The sequence below is a fragment of the Acanthopagrus latus genome, chromosome 10 (genome assembly GCF_904848185.1).
Source record: "Acanthopagrus latus isolate v.2019 chromosome 10, fAcaLat1.1, whole genome shotgun sequence".
Lineage (NCBI taxonomy): Eukaryota > Metazoa > Chordata > Actinopteri > Spariformes > Sparidae > Acanthopagrus > Acanthopagrus latus.
In genome coordinates this window covers 9,267,718-9,286,236 of record NC_051048.1, presented here as the reverse complement: position 1 = coordinate 9,286,236, position 18,519 = coordinate 9,267,718, and the positions used below count along the sequence as shown (strand labels likewise).

General features: G+C 39.9%; 1 protein-coding gene and 1 long non-coding RNA gene across 11 annotated transcripts in view; both read left to right on the top strand.

The window, feature by feature from the left end:
- The window catches only part of LOC119027271, a 202,300-nt gene that overhangs the window by 14,938 nt on the left and 168,843 nt on the right, over window positions 1–18,519 (top strand). The window lies entirely within an intron of this gene.
- On the top strand, window positions 9,950–18,030 carry LOC119027269. Of its 10 annotated transcripts, none has more exons than XR_005077333.1 (8): window positions 9,954–10,316; window positions 10,431–10,508; window positions 13,179–13,385; window positions 13,941–14,196; window positions 15,180–15,249; window positions 16,999–17,176; window positions 17,419–17,582; window positions 17,719–18,030. XR_005077333.1 is itself a non-coding variant. In XM_037112294.1 (5 exons), the coding sequence occupies exons 1-4, from the start codon at window positions 14,978–14,980 to the stop codon at window positions 17,558–17,560; spliced, it is 438 nt and encodes a 145-aa protein (XP_036968189.1). In that variant the 5' UTR covers window positions 14,203–14,977; the 3' UTR covers window positions 17,561–17,582; window positions 17,719–18,030. The 10 variants fall into 10 exon arrangements, 2 of the variants coding, with proteins under 2 accessions (XP_036968188.1, XP_036968189.1); XR_005077334.1 differs by adding an exon at window positions 15,600–15,620 and having other exon boundaries at window positions 9,954–10,508; XR_005077332.1 differs by having other exon boundaries at window positions 9,956–10,508.

Below are 18,519 nucleotides of genomic sequence, written 5' to 3'. Positions count from 1 at the left end.
AAAGCCATCTGGTGTGTAATGTTAAAGAATAATTCACTCCAGTGTATAGCTGTTGCTCGAAACCCTCAGTATGTAGTAATGCAGTACTGTAGCAAACACACTAACCAGGCATCATAACGTCAATGCAATGCCACGGCACTGATTTCCTTCTTGAACTTTCCTTAGAGCTGGACTTTGTTTTAAAAAAAAGGATAAAAAGAATATGGCACTCAACAATAGACTGCTGTATGTGTGGGTGTGCAGGAGTAGGAGGATATTACACAGGCAGCAGTGCATGAGTGGGCCTTTGTGCAATAGCCAAATTGATGTGGGCATCTTTTCAACATACAGCATACCATAGATGATATGTTCCTATGTATGATACAGTGCAGTGTGCCTTTGTGAAGAGATCATTTGGGCATTAAATCCTCGCAGTAAAGACAAGGCTGTTGAATAGGCGAGGGAGGAAATTCCCAGAGGGCAACTATTGTATGGGACCCATGGTGCTGGTTGGAATATTCATATGACTCAGATTTCTGCTACAGTATACATATCTATTCTGTACATCTCATGCCTCGTCTTTGTCTTTGGGAAAAATACAAAACCAAAAGGGAGAGCTCAGTATTTTTACATTTATTTTTTTCGTGATGGTGCCAACTATCCTTGCATATTTTCATCATCAAGGCCTGGAAACAACGGGATTTAAATACACAGAAATGTCACTGCAGAATTTAAAGGAATCCATGATCAAACGATCCTTTCAAAAAAAAAAAAGCAAAATCAATCAGACAAACCAGCAATTTGTCTTGACAGCATACCAGCGACAAGGCGTGTCATCTGTCGCATGGTTGGATCGGGTGTCAGCAAGAAAACTGTTTAGTTTAGGTTTAAGTTGGGTTAAAAAAACTACATTACGAAAGTGCAATTATGAGTGAAGTTACATTACACATGTTATGTAACCTACTAGATTTGGGGTTTCACAGTGGACATGGCTCCAGCAAAAAAACCCTGTGACCCCATGAAAGGGATGAAGCAGTTACAGACACTGGATGGATGTATAATTCTTTACATAACTTTCTCCATCTAGCCACCACCATAAAGGCTAAAGATACGAGGTCACAGTGTCAGTCTTGGTCCTATCAAGTAGTTTTCACAGTCAACCTGGTCATGTTCCTCTGTGTGATTAGAGAGATTAGATTCACATCCAGGGAACTAAATGAACTTCGAAATATGAAAAATGATACACAGTCAGTCATTTAATACCAACCTGTTGCCAGACAAGCTGGGAATCTTTACACAGAGGATGGACAATTAAGCAATGTGGACTCTTTTGAAATCTTAATTCACGTACAATTATGTTTAGAGGTAATCATCTGTGCAAAATGACTGCATCATACCGGAAGAGGGAAGAGTCTGATTAACAACCTATGAACCTGCACCGTGTGGGAACTCATTTATAGGAATTAATTTACTCTGCATATTGGAAGGCTCCTAATTATCAATTGTGTGTCATGTATTACAGTAACCTGCCCGACCTTCAATTACAATAGCGCCAATCAGAGTGGGGTTAATTCCGAGCGACGATCAATTTGGCCCAATCATTTTGCTCCACTCCCGTGGGGGACTGGGTCGCTTTGAAGCAAGCAAATGTATTTCCAGCCAGCCCACATCAACATGTTACCTTGTTTCACCATCTCTGTTAATAGAACACATTCATCAAAACCACTTTGTATTTTGCTATGTGACTAAATGCAGTGTTAATGGTGCTCTACTAAATGCATTCTCGAGCGTCACCCTCTTTGAGATTAATACAAATGGACTATGACTGATGCTTCATTCTGTGGTTGTTTTATCCGTTGAACATTTTTTGTTTCGCCATTCAGTGTTTGTACCTGGTGAATGTTGATCAGAATGCTTCCCTCCGCCTCAATTAACGGTGTCCTTGACTCCACGTTCAGTAAAATGGAAACACTTTCACATTAAAACATTAATGGAGGAAGTTGAAACAATGGAAATGTAAAAGTTATTCCAGAATTCTCTGTGATAAAAGTTCAACAGTGAATGTGTACAAATCACATTGTCCTGAAGCAAACTCTTCAGGAAAAGTGCACAACGGCATTGACATTACAGTTTGCATGTGTACGCCCGACACGATCACGGTTAAAAGGAAGGCCACACGTTGTCTCCTGAGTGCGTTTTCTGCTGAACAGCCAATAGCAAGTGTCTTTGAAGGCGAAAGTACAATGGAGAGGGGAAACAAAAGCTTTGCTCCACTGTAACCCAGGAGTAAGTACGCAGGCCTAAACAATGACAGCATGTCCTTGAGTTATAAATATATAATATCCCTCAGGTGGCACTGGCAGACAGCAGCTTCTGATTGGCTTTGGTTATAAATCATTCATTACAGTTCACATCAATAATTAATATTCCAACCAAGCCTGAATCCTTTATGTAAATACTGTCACACGTTGGAAGGTTACCATTGTAAACTTGCACAGACAGCAGTTTTTGAACTTTTGATTGCCGGCTTAGGCTGCCGTGTTCGTCTCTGTATTCTTCTTGACTAAGCCGCTAAGCAAGTGCAGAGCAAAGGCACACAAGGGTGTGGTGAATAACCCATAAACTTTGCAAGCATAATTGGATTCTGTGGATGGGTCTACCAATTGATTATTGGTTAGGCACTTATCTGATTTCTACACACTCCATTATATGTATGCCATTAAAAACTTGTCAAATGAACTAATGAAAACCACCCAAAGAATAGATTGTTTCTGTGACAGCTGCCATCGTTTTATTGTGGCCAGGAAACCGGCAGCCAAATATCTTTCTAATTATATTGGATGGTTTAGTCAGGATGTCTGCTATATCTTAAGCACTGACCAAATGTGTTTGGACAAAACACAAGTGGAGCTGACTTTCATGTCGGCATTAACAAATCTCTCTCTCTCTATGTTACACTATATATATATATATATATATATATATATATCTATATATATATATATATATATCTATATCTATATATATATATATATATATATATATATATATATGTATATATATATGGAGTAATTTCTTGTTTATTTTGGAACCACTATTCTGAAACTATGATATGATAGTTTACATGGTTGTTGTACTAGCCACTCAAACTGTACAGTAAGCAGAGATTAAATGAAAGGTTCTAGAACACTACAAACATGGCTCCACATTGGATCTATTAGGAAGAGATTATTTTGAGCAACCAAGTTTAAATGCTAATGGCTACTTAAACTGAGGCGTTCACAGCACATGGTAACATTAGCAACAAAGTGCAAAAAGCAGTCCAGAGGTGTTCAGACTCACGGGCGGTCATTATTTGGAGTGCTTAATAGTTTCTGATGCGGAAAACATATTAAAAAGCTTGAGAATCACTGCTTAAGACTGACTGTCCTTTGTCAGACAACACTCACATGTGAAATGTGATTTAAATTTTTTAAAGTTGCTTGATTGAAGTGCTTAATCCTGTTTTGTTTGGAATTAAGCTCAAGGTCTAAACCGCTGGACAATCTTGTCTTCAAGGGTTTGGAAATCGGCAAAAAAAAAGTTAAGAGTTGATAAACAAGGTCGGAGGTCACTTAACTTTCACACGTTTTGTTTAGCTTTCATCCAGTACCTGTACCACGCGCGGCAGCACTGATGATGCAATCAATCACAGCTCATTAATGGCAAGAAATGGGCTGCTGAAACATGACCATATGGCTGTGGCTCTCAACTCCCAGTATCCCCATCTGGAAGCTGCAGGAAAAAAAAACTCCCATGCCTGTCTTTTCCCTAAATAGTTATGACTATATGCCTTTTTTAAAAATAAAAAAAAAAAGTTTGAATTATGTGCAGTTTTTTTTTTTTTTTTTTTTTTTTAAAAGGAGGTTTGTTTACTGGTCTTGTCATTGATCCTTATTAGTTACACAGGGGAAGCTCATATTTAACTGTTAACCAAGGAAAAGCTTAGTTGTTTTTCTACAATTTACTGAAGTGAAGCAGCTTTTTATTTATCTTGTGCTTTCAAGATTAAAGTGATCAATCAAAGCGAAATGAATCCGCAACTATTTTGATAGCTCAACGGTTGATGGATAACTGTTGTGCTTTCCTTCATGAGAGTAGATTGAATAATTTGGGGGATTGTGGACCGACTGTCAGGATGTTGTGGTTGTTTTTCACTGTTTTCTGATATTGATTTATCGCAAAAGTAATTGGCACATTAATTCATGATCAACTTAACCTGTTACTGCTTTGGGACAACATCTAGTTACTTTCAAACTCCTTCAAGGTGAGTGTTGCTACTTGGCAGCCATCTTGGAAATGACCGTGGGCAGTTATTTTGGGCTAGCAGGTCACCGTCATGCAAATACTGGGTCTCTAAAATCACTAGTCAAAATCTAATTTTAAAAAATGTCCATCCGTAAAGATTTCATGCTCAGTATGAAAAGTTGTCAGGATATTGTTGATGTAGCCGCTAATTGTTGCAATATGTAGCTAAATGTAGCTATCATTAGCCAGTTGGCTGAGTCGGCCTTTCAGCCAGCTGCATATATCTCTTGGGTGGATATGTCTGACACATTCTGAGCAGCCAAGTGGTCAAAAGTTTTAAATTAAGCCATGTCCTTGCTATTGATTTACAAGTTGACATTAGAAGAATGCAGCATTGTAGCAGCTCTGAGCTTGTGAACTGGTGCTGACTGAGAATTGGAAGGAAACTATGCCTGCCTTTTTTTTTTTTTTTGGTTACTTACTTCAAAAGCGCTGCATAAATGTGCACTCTCTTCAATTTCTTCAGCACTTTGATCCCACTGAACTTTGCTAAAACATCATTTAAGCTGCAGAGAGTTTTTTTTTTTTTTTTTTTTTTAGGACGGACCGAGCGGCGATATTATTGATTCATTTTAGGTGTCGGCTGCTGTTTGTGCAGCTGAGCCGCTTTTATCTCCCGTCCCGTCGACACTTATGCCTCCACGGTAGCCACTACAACTTTCCTGATGGACCCGGGCTGGCACTCCGGTATCCTATAAAATGCTTCAGCAGGCGATAATATGGGCGAGAGCAAAGCACAGGACTGCAGACTGGCACTTTTGTCATGTTAATGTGACCGCATATGACGCTTTGCAAATAGGATTTACTGTACAGGGCCCCCTATGAAATGGAATTGCAGTCTCATAAAATGTACTTTTAAAGAAATTGTGTGAGGGAACTCTGGGCAGTAAATTAAACTCCTCTGGCAGGATTAGATGGAGGAGTCGGGGGGAGGAGGAGGAGGGAGGGCAGCTGGATGAGTATGTGGGGCAGCAGAAGAACTCCTGCTCATAGAGGTCATGGATCCGCTGTGATTCCACACCTCTCCATTTCAGCCTTTATTCTATTTTATGACGTGTTTTTTTTTTTCCTCTGAAACAACTGCCAACAAAAGAAAAAAAAAAAAGAGGAGCTCCATGCGCACACAGAAACATGGATTAAAGCCTGCGTAAGATCATGCACTTGTGTGTGTATATATATATATATTTATGCATACAGTATATTCTTACACATGAACCTGAACAGCGGGTTTTGGCTTTGTGGTGTGTGAATTTGATTTACGGCTAAAGTTGCCTCTCGCTCGTGTAACATTTTGAAAGTTGAAGACCAATTTTAGGTTGATTCTCCACGCCACAGCCTCACAGAGCCCCTCTCATTAGGGGCCGCATGTATGGCGGCGGCTCGGCTACAGTCCGTGCAGGAGCCATGCAAGGCCCCTTAACACAGCTCTGGTCTCTGACATTTGAGTGGACTTCAAGAGTCTCCACGCTACTTCTTTTAAAAATCTTCTCCTCTATCAACTCCTAAATCCCTGAATCCCTGGCCCCCGTGTGGAAAGCTCTCAGTAGATATCCAGCTGCGGCTGCCGATAGAAGCGCGCGGTGAACTCTTAACAAGCTTGTGTGTAAAGATGCAGGAGAAAGCGAGGAATCACTTCCTCCTGCCTTTCAAAAAAAAAAAAAAACACTCCGCATCTCTCAGGCATTTCTTCCAACCTCGGTTGAAAGTTGTCAACACAGCCACTCAACCTTCAAGTGTCGGAATCTGAGCAACGGACTACTCCAAATATTTTCACCCAGACTGAAGCGAGTGCACTCCTTTATTTCTCTGACACATGAAACCATGACACTTTGAATAGAACCTGCGCCATTATTTGGAATTAAAAGCCACGAACAAAAGAATTTGGCTACGCTTACTACTTTCAAAAAACTTTCAAAGAGGAAAAAGATGAATGGGAGCCTGATTTCAATAAAAGGCCTGCAATTAGTGACAGTTCTGAGCTGGGAGGACAAAAAACACTCAGTCACAAATCACTCCAATAGGCACTTAATCTGCACATTAACGCGTTACCTTCTAGTAAACCACGTCACATTAAGTCACACTTTTGGTCGCTTCTGCAGCTTCTTCTTCTCAGACTACTCTTGTCGTCAATATGAACTAATGAAAAACACTGAAGGAGCACTGATGCTCCTCTGAGCACAAAGATTGCACTACCTGTAATAAGGTACTTGAATTTTTAGGATGCAGGAGCTTGGAAGCGGGTTGCCATGGCAGCAGGTTATTTCGGCGCCATCTTAGGAGGATGAGTCCTTTTCCAATTACGTAAAATAGGAGATGCGAGTTGATTAATAAAGTGCTGTTTTGTTGCCTTGATGTTTCATGTCGCTGCTCGTCCGTGTGATGCATCCACAGATCAAAGGCGGCTTTATTTCTACTATCCAAAACATACAAAAAGAAAACATAGAAGATTAGCATACACTGTAAGAAATGGCTGTGAAATATGCAGTTATCTACTGTATTAAAGACAGTAACATTACTGTAAATAATTTCTACTGTAGAATATTGTAAATCTTACAGTAAATCCTTTTCTACATGTCAAAATCACAGTAGTCCAAGTATTACAGTAGAAACCACAGTGGATGAAGTGTTACTGTAAAATAAATCACAGTAGTCAGTATAGTACTGTAAATAGTAAAGTAAACTATTGTATTTTTCTTTTTCGTGTGTGTGTGTGTGTAATATACATAATATATTACACACACAATATAATATAAAAAAGTATCTCACAACAAAAACAATGATTCTCAGAATTTTGACTTTTGATGCAATATTTTTTTTTTAACTTTTTATTGGAATTTTGACCTTTCACATCATATTTATAACTTCTTATTTTGTAATTATGACTTTTAACTCATAACAACTCACCATGATTTTTATTTTGATCATGTTTTATCATTCTTTTTTCTTTCACTGATGGAAATGGGCCTTCTAGACAACAGCTAATTAACATGCACACTCGCCACCAATAGGAGGGGTGTGAATTGAAATCCCAATGCGCAATGCGACATCGAAATGACGTCTATTTAACGTAATTTTAAAATATAAAATAAATTCTATGGTTGATCATTACAATGAGAGGCAACAATGACTAGGTGGGTCCATGAGAGGATTCGAACTCGCGGTGGTGGTACTAGGGGCGGCGGCGCTAACCACTACCCCACCAAACACCTTAGCATGGCGCCAAAGTCAGCTGGTTATTTGGAAAATCGCATGAGAATACGTTGTTTCCAACGTAGGAAGTGCTGTGAATAGCCGCCGTGTGGATTTTACTGTCACAGTTTTGATGCTCTTTTTTCTGTTTTTTGGCAAACCAGTTAGCTGAAGGAAACAGCGCTCTGTGTCAAATCTAATGCATTACTACGTAAGTGTAACTCCTCCGGTATGCTATAATCGCCAGCGCTCCCGTCGGTCTTAACCCCTTCACACCCACCTTTGTTGGTAATTTTCACCTATTTAGCATACCGAAATGGAAAAGCTTATAACACAACAACTACAAGTCCCAGATGGATACTTCACTTGAAAGCTGAGAACCTCTAGTTTCTGAAAATGTGCTTACCTAGCATGTACCATACACACAACCTAAATGACATCAGTTCAAACATGGCTCTGAAACATTTTTTTTTCCTCGAAAAAAATAGGTCATTTTTGAATAACAATAACTTGGATGTGCTTTAGGTAAGGCATATGGCAATATACCACATACCTTCTACATCTTGTCAACTACACCTGGATGAAATTTTAGACTTCTAGGCCTAACCTTATGGGAGTTATGGAGTTTTTAGTTTGTGGTGTCACTGGCGTCCACAAACCTCTCCAAAATGTCTCCAAATGGCCAAATTGTGCCAAATGCTTTTACTCACTTCTGTGACACTGGGAACATTACTGAAGCATTTTGGTGACTATAAAGCCTTCCTCCATGATTCAAAACATAATTTTTTCACACATTCATTTGATGGGTGGTCGGAGGGGTTTCCACACACTTCTAGGTGGCCATACTGAGATATTGTCATGCGACAAGACACTACAGAATAGTAACCATAATACAAAAATGACATACTGAAGTGAATTTCAAACAAGGATTTTATTATCTTTCAATATACTAATACTGTATGTACGCAGCGGGGGAGGTAGCACTGGTGGATGCAGATGAGGATCGTTGGCACTTCTGATGACCGCCTTCAGCAGGAGAGGGGGTTGGGCGTCTGACTGCCTCACTTTCAGGATCCCAATCCACGTCACTTTCTTCAGACTGTGACCTACAAAACACAATGTAATGCACAAATGTTACCAAATATAATGAAAAAATATATAAATGCAATTCAATAGGGTGCTATTTACGTAGGAAACAAATAAAAACAGATATGATATTACATGTTACACAAAAACATCAGGAAAATAACCGTACATAAACAGAATAGTCGAATTGGGGGAATATTCCCAGTGTCTGGTCAGTCAAAAAGATCTAGTTCAATTAGCTTACAAGCTTGATAAAAAAAAAAAATTAAAAATCTAAATAAAAGGGAATTAGAGGCTCAAAGAGAATTACATAATAGAACAGAATTACAAGGATGACATAGCTTCGGTTGAGTAGTTGAGGCTAGCTAGGTTAATTAGCCCCTGGGGCCCTAACCATTTAGCGTCATTTATGAAATGCTAATGTATACTGTACTGTTCACTGTAAGCATAAGAACCCCTTCCCACTAACTTTAATTCAAATCTCACTCATGGCTAAATAAATAAATCAAACATCATCAAAGATAACGGTACTCACCGATCTAACATGTCGTCGAGGCCCTTAGCAAACATCTCCTCTCTCTCAGAGTCCTACTCACTGTCTACAGTTTCATCAGATGATGCCATGATCCATTCCAGGTCTTCTTCTCGGACATATTTAGTGTGTTTTGTGGATTTCGCCATTGTAAACTGTGAAAATTGCCGTCAAGAAAAATTTAAATGTCCGGTGCGAGTGCGTCTGCAGCGTAAAGTTAGCCCGCTAGCTGCCAGACGCAGCGATATTCCTCGGCTCGTACACAACGGACCTGGGCACGCCTACCATCGTTGGAAAGGTAAAATAATTGGCTAGAAGCCTGAGTGATTGACATGTTGATAGCCAAAACGCTATGCCTGTACTAAGGCGGCAAAAAACAGTAAACAAAGCCGATTGGCCCTTTAAACAAGGAGCGCTCCATGTACTTCACGGGCTGTGCTGGGGTGAAAACTGAACAGAGAAAGATGGGGACACTTTTATTTTGTAGCCAGCAAAGTGATGAAAACAAGCATACCCAACAACACCATACAGGAACTAGAGAAAATAAAGATACGACCGGCGAAGTCTGGACTTTATTTGACAAACAAAGTTTGTAGACGGTAAACAAATGGACTTTACAGGACGATATTCACAAGCTGGAATACTTTTATGAGAAACCATTTTGATGCTTTTGATCAGTGGATTCTTACGGACAACTGGAATATAAATAATTGAGGATCGGACACATATTACGGCTTTATGGCCGCGTCAAAGGTAGGGAGTCGCCGTGTGTTTCTTGTATCTCACGTTTACCATGCTGTTGAATATCAATGATTTATGGTTTAGTGCTCATGATTTCTGCAAAATCAACTGGATGAATGAATTGCTGAGATTCTACCCTTTCTAACGACGTATAGTATGTCCGTAATGATGAAAGTTGAAGCGAGATACGTCACTGCGCAGTGTAGAAAATAGTCGCTTATCTGAAATCGCCCGCCGGCGGGCGGGTGGGTGCATATAATGAGTCAGAATCACGTGACTGTAAACGACCTATGAGGATCAAGACAGTTCAACGGTCGTGCTTATGCCAATGGGCCAGTTACGTCATCGCAAATACGGAAAATCGGCGCGAACACGGAACTTGGCACTTTGGGGAAAAAAAGGAAAAGTCTGCTGTCCATCCTCAGCAACACTCAGATTTTCGGTAAGTGGCACAAGTTGCTCAGCTATCTGACACAAACTTGAGTTATTTTTGCGTTTATGTACTTTTGCGTCGTGTGTGTTGATTTTTTTCACTTTTCGTTTCATCGCCGTCGAGGATTTCGGCGGATTTTGATGACAACGACAGAGGACGAGGGAGGACTTCGCCACAGCACACTGTGCCGCCGTTTTACAGGTATCAGGCAAGTAACCTGTTAGCCTACCACCCAAAATGAAGTATGTATGCAAGCACTGTAATTTCGCCACAGCTTCGATTCCTACATTCATACGCCATTTGAGTATTCACAGAAATCAAGCTAATTTTAGATTTCCATGTGGGGTAGCAGAATGCTTTGCCACTTTTGTAACACGTGGCGCCGTTCAAAGCCACATGTACCGCTTTCACAAGAGAACAGCTAAACCAGGACTTGAAAGGGAAATTGCTGGAGTTGATTTGGCTTGCACTGTTGAAGGTTGTTGCTTTGTGTCAGCAAATTTTTCAACTTTATGTGAACATCTTAATTGGCATATTAAAGATGGCAAAAAAGTGTCATGTCCCTATACTAACTGTTCAAAGTATTTTCATGTCCGTTCATCCTTTGCTTCACACTTGAACCGGAAGCACAAAAATGTCTTTAGTTCTTCATGTAAGAGCCAAACTTCTACCAGTGATACTATCACAAGTGCCTGCATGAATACGTCATCGGACTGTGAACTAGGTCACACTTTTGAGACAATCCTTGATGATGATAACACAAATGATGAAGTGAACATAGATGATTTTATGAACAATCTGGCCATGTTTTATCTCCGACTGCAAGCTGAAATGCTGTTACCAGCCAGTACAATTCAGATGTTAATTGAGGAGATACAAGAGGTGCACAACACTGGTGTGGCTCATCTTATGTCGAGGATGCATAAAGAGTTAACAAAGCTGAATGTGCCTGAAAGTGACATTAAGAGGCTTCTTGATGATCTCTCAAAAGATAACCTTCTGAAAATGTACAACGAAGGAGTGTTTCGAACTGACCAAACCCGTAAAACCTTCTTTAAGAGCAGATTTAACTATGTTGAGCCAGCTAAGACTTACTTGGGCATTAATGCTAAAGGCAAAGAGGGGTTTTATCAGTATGTGCCCATCAAGGATACACTCAAATCACAGCAGTATGCCCAAGCTAAAGCTGACACAGAAAAAACTCCTGATGTTCTGGAAGACGTGGGAGATGGTAGGAACATGAAAGAGAATATACTTTTACAAGATTCACCATCTTCATTGTCTCTTATCTTGTATCAGGATTCATTTGAAGTTGTTAACCCACTGGGCTCAGGCAGAAAAAAACACAAAATATTGGCTATGTACATGACACTTGGGGAGATTGCACCACACAACAGGTCTTCCATTGATCCAATGCAACTTGTTATGTTGTGCAGAGAGGAGGATTTCCAATTTTTTGGACAAGAAAAAGTGTTCTCCACTTTAGTTAGTGACTTAAAACAAATGGAGGAAAATGGAATTGAATATGGTGATGGGGAGAAGGTAAAAGGCACTGTGATTGCCATTACTGGAGATAATCTGGGGTCACACTGTATTGGTGGATTTACTGAAAACTTTAGTAAAAGCAGACATTTTTGCCAGTACTGTGTCATAGACGGAGAATCTTTTCAAACAGATCCCACCAAATCTGGTCCTAAAAGAACTATAGAGAGTTACAAAAACAGTGTAGCACGGGTAGCCTCAAAGCAGGAAATGAGCAGTGGAATAAAGTTTGACTCGATTTTCAATCAGTTGAAATATTATCATGTTTGCCAGCCAGGACTCCCACCATGTCTGGGTCATGATCTGTTTGAAGGGATTGTGTCAGTTGATCTTGCAATATACATTAAACACTTAGTGACAATGGGCAAACACTTCACTTATGGTCAACTGAATCGGACTATTTCACAGTTCACATACCTAGGCAGTGATGCAAATAACAAGCCATGTGAGGTCAAAACTGATGGTGAAAAGCTGGGAGGGCATGCTGCTCAAAACTGGTGCCTCTTACGTCTCCTCCCTATTCTGGTTGGAGACAGAATAAAAAATCCACTTGATGACGATGTGTGGCAGTTGTGTTTAAAGCTCAGAGAAATTGTGGATTTGATATGTGCGCCAAAGATCCATACCAACCAAGTTGCATATCTGAAGATTCTTATTGAGGAATACATCCAGCTAAGAGCAGCCACATTCCCAGAAAAGACACTAAAAGCCAAGCACCACTATCTTATCCACTACCCAGAACTCATTCTTCGGTTTGGTCCCCTCATTAGGTTGTGGACATTGCGCTTCGAAAGCAAGCACTCATATTTTAAGCAATGTGCAAGGAAACTGCATAACTTTAAGAACCTTTGCAGTACCTTAGCAGAAAGACACCAGTTGCTACAAGCATATTTACATGCTGGTAGCTTATTTCCACCAACTCTGCAAATGGGCCAACCAAGTAAATTTGATGACCAACTGTACCAGACTGGCATTCAGAGAGCTGTCAGTCTTAAGGGTCTCCACCCAGAACACACTATTGAAACACCCTCTGTCACTTTGAAAGGCACTCTGTACAAAAGAGGCATGACTGTCGTAGTGGACCAAAATGACACAGCCTATCTATTTGGGAAAATACTGTTAATACTGATAAACGAGTCAAATGTGCATTATGTTGTCCAGCATTATGAGTCTGTGCCTGTTGTGGACCTTGGAGTGTATTGCTTACAAAGCAACTCAGAAGCACAGTATCAGTGTTTGACTGTAGAGAAGCTTGCAGATTATTACCCTCTTTCTGTATATAATAGGTTTGGTCTTAATCTCGTTGCTCTGCATCATTCTGTGTTTCAGAAGAACAAATAATGGACTCCATTAAGAGGGCAATACAGACCGCGCTACCACAGCTAGATGAAGCAAAACTTGAAACTTTGGTCAATGAGTTGGTGACCAAAGTAGGTGTTGAAGGTCCAGAGGATCTGCAGTTCATTCAAGAAGATGACCTCAAACATCTGCTCACACCCATTCAGTGCAGAAAGATTCTTCATTCCTTGAAAGCAGGTGAGGTTACAGTTGCTTTAACACATTAGTTGAGCTGCAACAATTAAATCAATAACTAAATTAATCAGCAATCATTCAATCATTCGTTTTGTAAAGAAAAACAAGTCCAAATTCTCTGATTTTTATTAGATTCAAGATTCAAGATATTCAAGATGAACTTTATTGTCTAACAGAGTGAGAAATTCTTTTGGGCCAAACTCCCATGCTGCAGCCACAGACATAAAAAACACCTCATACAATGCGTTACTTTACACCGAATGGTGCCAGAGCGCAACCACATGGTGCCAGACGAGAGGTCTTTCATTGCAGATTTATGACTTCATAATGTCAGAGCATATTAAACTGTTTTCCTGCAGTTTTGTTTGTTTTTTGCTCATTAATTCGTGACTTAAATGTCACAGAATGCAAGTGTTTTGCAGAAAATGATTGACAGATTAATCAATAATCAAAATAAGTACTTGCAGTCCTATATCTTAATGAGATTATATGAATATTTTGTGGTATCAAAGTGGTCCCAACCTTTTGTGTGCTTTTACTTATATGTGTGTAATGCAGGTCCTGTTGATACCCAGCCGAGCTCTTCATTGCCTGAGCCACTGCCAGTTGCCTCTTCCAGCACATGCCCCATATCACCCATCAGTCCCAATTCTGCATGGGTGGACAATTTTGAGGTGCCATGGAACAAAATGAGGCCAAGTCTTAGAAGAGCAGTTGATGCTGGTGAGAAGCCAGCTCCGGAGGACCGCCGACACCGCCCCCAAAAGTGTATTGCAGGCTGGCGAGCTTCCAATGGCATCTTGTCCTTGGTCAGGTAAATGCAGGTTTGCGTCTGGCAATCCTGTCTTCCTAGGAGTTTGTAGTTTGTTTGTAAATAGTTTTGACACAATGGGTTTAAGGCCGGGTGTATTGTTTAAGGGCACCTTTATGTTATTGGTGATAGAGCACTTTTTCATTGATAGACCTCACCTCACATTATAACCCACACGGTGCAATTTTCCATTTTAAATATATACACTTCTGTTGAATTCCTGTATTCAACATAACACTTTGCCTCAATGAAATTATGGTAATTAATGTATATAACTTAACTTAACTAGTTTTTTTGTATAGCGCCCTTCTCAGCACTAGTGCACAGAGCGCTTTACAGGATATATTAGTAAAAAGTAAAGTCAAGAGAAAATAACAATCAAAGCAAAATTAAAGTAAATGTATATAACAGTTAGGAACTGCATAAAAAAAAAAAAAGAGTAGTGCTGCACCTAAAGAAATGGAGAAGAATGTGTTAATTAGTCAGGAGAAAAAACAAGGTTAATTAAACGGGGACCACCGCACCTAATAGAATGGGAAAGAACAAGTTAGGAGTCAAGTAACATATCGGTCTAGAGCACAAAAGCTTTCCTGAACAGGTGAGTCTTAAGCTGTCTCCTGAAGCTCTCAACAGACGAGGCCTCTCTCATGTCCTGAGGGAGAGAGTTCCACAGACGGGGAGCCACAACCTCAAATGCCCGCCCACCCTTAGTGCTTAACCGCACTGGCGGTACTGCCAGGAGCCCCTGGTCAGAGGATCTAAGGGAGCAGCTGGGGATGTAGTCATGGAGGAGGTCCCGAATGTAGCTGGGTGCCAGTCCGTTGAGGGCCTTGTAGGTGATCAATAAAAAAATATATGTACCACATAAAGGCATTTTGGTGGATTTTTTCATCTACCAGTCCACTTGGCTGGTGAGTCAAAAAGCTAATTTGGAACCCTGCGTCTAGTTCATTTAAAGTAATTCTTATCTTCACTGGCATTCATAGGTGACTACCACTCCTGCAGACGCAGAGGCCCACCTGTCTCTCCCCATAACACCGAGGATCATCATGCTTGGTAAGTTTCATATTCAGTGTTAACAAATCCTTTGAATATAGAGGGCACAAGCAAAGAAAGTTTAGGCTGGAAATACTCGTGAATGCAGTTCGTGTTGAGTCATTGATTGCCTCTGCACAGGTCAGAATTTCTAGCTTGTAATGCAAGGACAGCACAGTCACTTTAAAAACTGAACGCATGCACATAATTAACACACAGTGAAAATAAAAAGTTAAAAAAATAAAGGTAAATGGAGTACAAAAACTCTGGCTTATGCATTTTACTGTGAGGCTAAATTCAGATGCTCATGTGTAAATAGTTTTCTAGTAAACAACACAAAGAAACTTTTCATCAACCCAAATCAATTTCAGGTTAAAAAGACAACGTCTGCGGTAAGACCCACACCCACTTTTTTGTTTTGTTTTTGGAATTTCGCTTTGGGGATGAATAACGTTCTGTCTGTCTGTCTGTCTGTCTGTCTGTCTTCTTGCCTGACTACTTACCTACTTCTGGGTTAAGCCCCATTCCAAGTACTGATATAGAAAATTTAGTTGATTGAACAGTAGGGCTGAACGATTTTCAGAAAAAATTGAATTGCGATTTTTCTGGCAGATATTGCGATTTCGATATTTCTTACACAATTTTTTTTCCAAATCAAGTTTCAGTGCAAAACATTTGCACTGAAAAAATAAATAAATAAATAAATAAATAAAAATGTAAGATGAAAACAAAACTCACATTGATGGCAAATGCAGACCTACTTTATTTACAGCAAACAGTAAACGTTTCCCATCTTCAACATAAAATAATAGGTAATCAATGGCTCAAAATATTCCACTTCTGTAAAAAAATATAGTGTTATAAGTCTTGTTGTTTGTTTAGCGGCCCAGGCTTTTGTTTTGTGCACACGTCGTGCAAACTGGCTTGGTGAACTCTCAAGTGCCGGTACATATTTGTTGTATTTCCAGTAGAGGCGGCCACTCACGCCTGCTTCACACAGGACACGCCGCGCGCGGAAGCGCCGCGCACTGAGTTTGAGATCGGCGCCCGTGTTAACCTATGTGACGGTTCACACAGAACGCGCGGAGGACCGGCAGCCGTGCCAGAACGCGAGCCGTGCCGCACGATGGCCGCTCCGGTTCCCGATGAGCGCGGAGGCAGAGCGGCAGAGATTCAGTAATGTTACCATGTTAAAAGCGTTTGTGGCTCCGTCGAAGCCATTTCCAAACACTGGCAGGCAGAAGTGGAGTCACGTGACTACGCGCAGTGTGCGCTTCTGATTGGTGATTGGAGCCCATGTGACCTGCCCACCCGCGGCAAGTTGCTTCTGTTTGGTGATTCGAGGATATGTAACTTGTCCCGGCGCACTTCTGATTGGTCAGTTTAGCAGCAATTTCAGGAATACGGCATGTAAAAGGAGCGCTGCAGAAAACCGAGGCTTTTGATGATCCCAAAATCGTTGTGTCTGAGATCGCGATTTTCGATCTAAAACGATAGATCGTTCAGCCCTATTGAACAGATAATGCTGTATTTGCTCATCCCTAGTAGCCACCTCTGCTGTCGTTATTGCTAGTTTAGATTGCTTGCTATGCATGTCACTTTTTATCTTTCTCCAACCCAGTTACTGTATCGGCTCCATTTATCCGTTTTACGCGCTGCTTGGAAGATTTGTGTGCTCCCTCTGTTTTTACTGTCATTCATGGGGAGCTAATCATTTCTAGAATGTATTGCTATGATGTATAATTTTTGTAATGTCTGACTCTTCCTAAGGAGAGACAATCCTGAGTGCCCAAAAATGGATGCTGTCAATTGAGGGGAGGGTTGTAATCCCAACTGCTGCTCACCTCACTGACTTTACCACTGCCTTGGCTGCTCTCTTCGCCTGCTACTATGTCTTCAACCTCGAGTATCAGGTGGAAGCCAACACCACATTGGAGTTTGTTCAGAGGTATTATTATCTTGAATAGATGATTGTAAAGATTGAAACGTAAAAGCAAATTTGAAAAGCTGCTCAAAATCACGTTCCTTCTTGAAAATGTTATTGATCTTGAGTATGTAAATAGTGTAGGTTGAAGCCTCCTTAAAACTTGAACGCAGAACTTGAACGCAGGGCTTGTGTGATTTGCTAACCAGTTACTCGTTAACATGTACATATTGTCATACCCCTTACTCCTACACTCATTTTCATAGGTTTTTAGTCAGAATTAATCCGGACTCCACGAAATGCACAGCCAAGGAGCAAATAAGCCGGAGGACTGGGAGAGTGGTGAAGCGGAAGAATGCATATATGAACCCCAATGTAATCTCCTTCATCAGGGAGTTCAGAGTTTGATTGGCTTACTGACTAGATGCAGGTGAGGTTCTGATATTTAGCCTTTTTTTAAACACAACACCAACATCTTAGACCCTCATCACATATGTGAGGAATTACATTAATAAAAGTTATTGTAATGAATATATTTGTTAATGTGTATTCTTCTTTAATTTCAGGGCTTCAACTGGGAGCCTTGAGGCCTTGGACCATTTGTGGCTGGTAGGGGAATGAGAGGTCTTCCCTTCTTTGTTCTTTCCCCACCATGTTTTTGTATTTTCTATTTGAAATGTTGTATTTTACTAATTTTATAGTGCCCTGTTGTATTGTTCATGCAAATATTCACTATTTTAGATTATATTACCCTTGTGTTTTAAAAAAATATATATAATTGTGAAGCAAGTTGTTTCATTTGCCATACAGCACTTATCAGTGTCACAGTTCTATTCCTTTTCACCAAATGTTAAATAAATAATGGTGTTAACAATTTCCTTGTTTTCTGCAATTAATTGAATTGTTTTAGAAAATGGATGATCCTATTAATGATGGCTAATATTCAATCAGTGATACAGTATTTAAATTGTACAATGAGAAACTGAATTTTCAGTGATTAAATGTTACCTACTGTTAATGGTACTCTATTGCCTTAAACATTACCATTAAAAAAAAAAGAAAATAGCAGTGCCTAACTGTTTTTATTTATACGGTAAATAAACCAGCACTGTAAATGCAATTAAAATCACAATATTAAATTGATATTTATTCTATAGTTAAAGGACAAATACTGTATAAAATAACTGAATTCACAGTATTTCACTGATATTTATTCTACAGTTAAACAAACAATACTGAAAAAAAAAACTGAATTCACAGTATTTCATTGATATTTATTCTACAGTTAAACAAACAATACTGTAAAAAAAACTGAATTCACAGTATTTCATTGATATTTATTCTACAGTTAAACAAACAATACTGTA

Bases quoted from the DNA above. Each gene is read 5' to 3' on its own strand.
- LOC119027269 (XM_037112293.1), top strand. From the start codon at position 10,373: ATGTACTTTTGCGTCGTGTGTGTTGATTTTTTTCACTTTTCGTTTCAT. The intron at 10,509-13,178 runs GTATCAGGCAAG...TCTGTGTTTCAG, and splicing joins ACTGTGCCGCCGTTTTACAG to AAGAACAAATAATGGACTCC. The intron at 13,386-13,940 runs GTGAGGTTACAG...TGTGTAATGCAG, and splicing joins TCTTCATTCCTTGAAAGCAG to GTCCTGTTGATACCCAGCCG.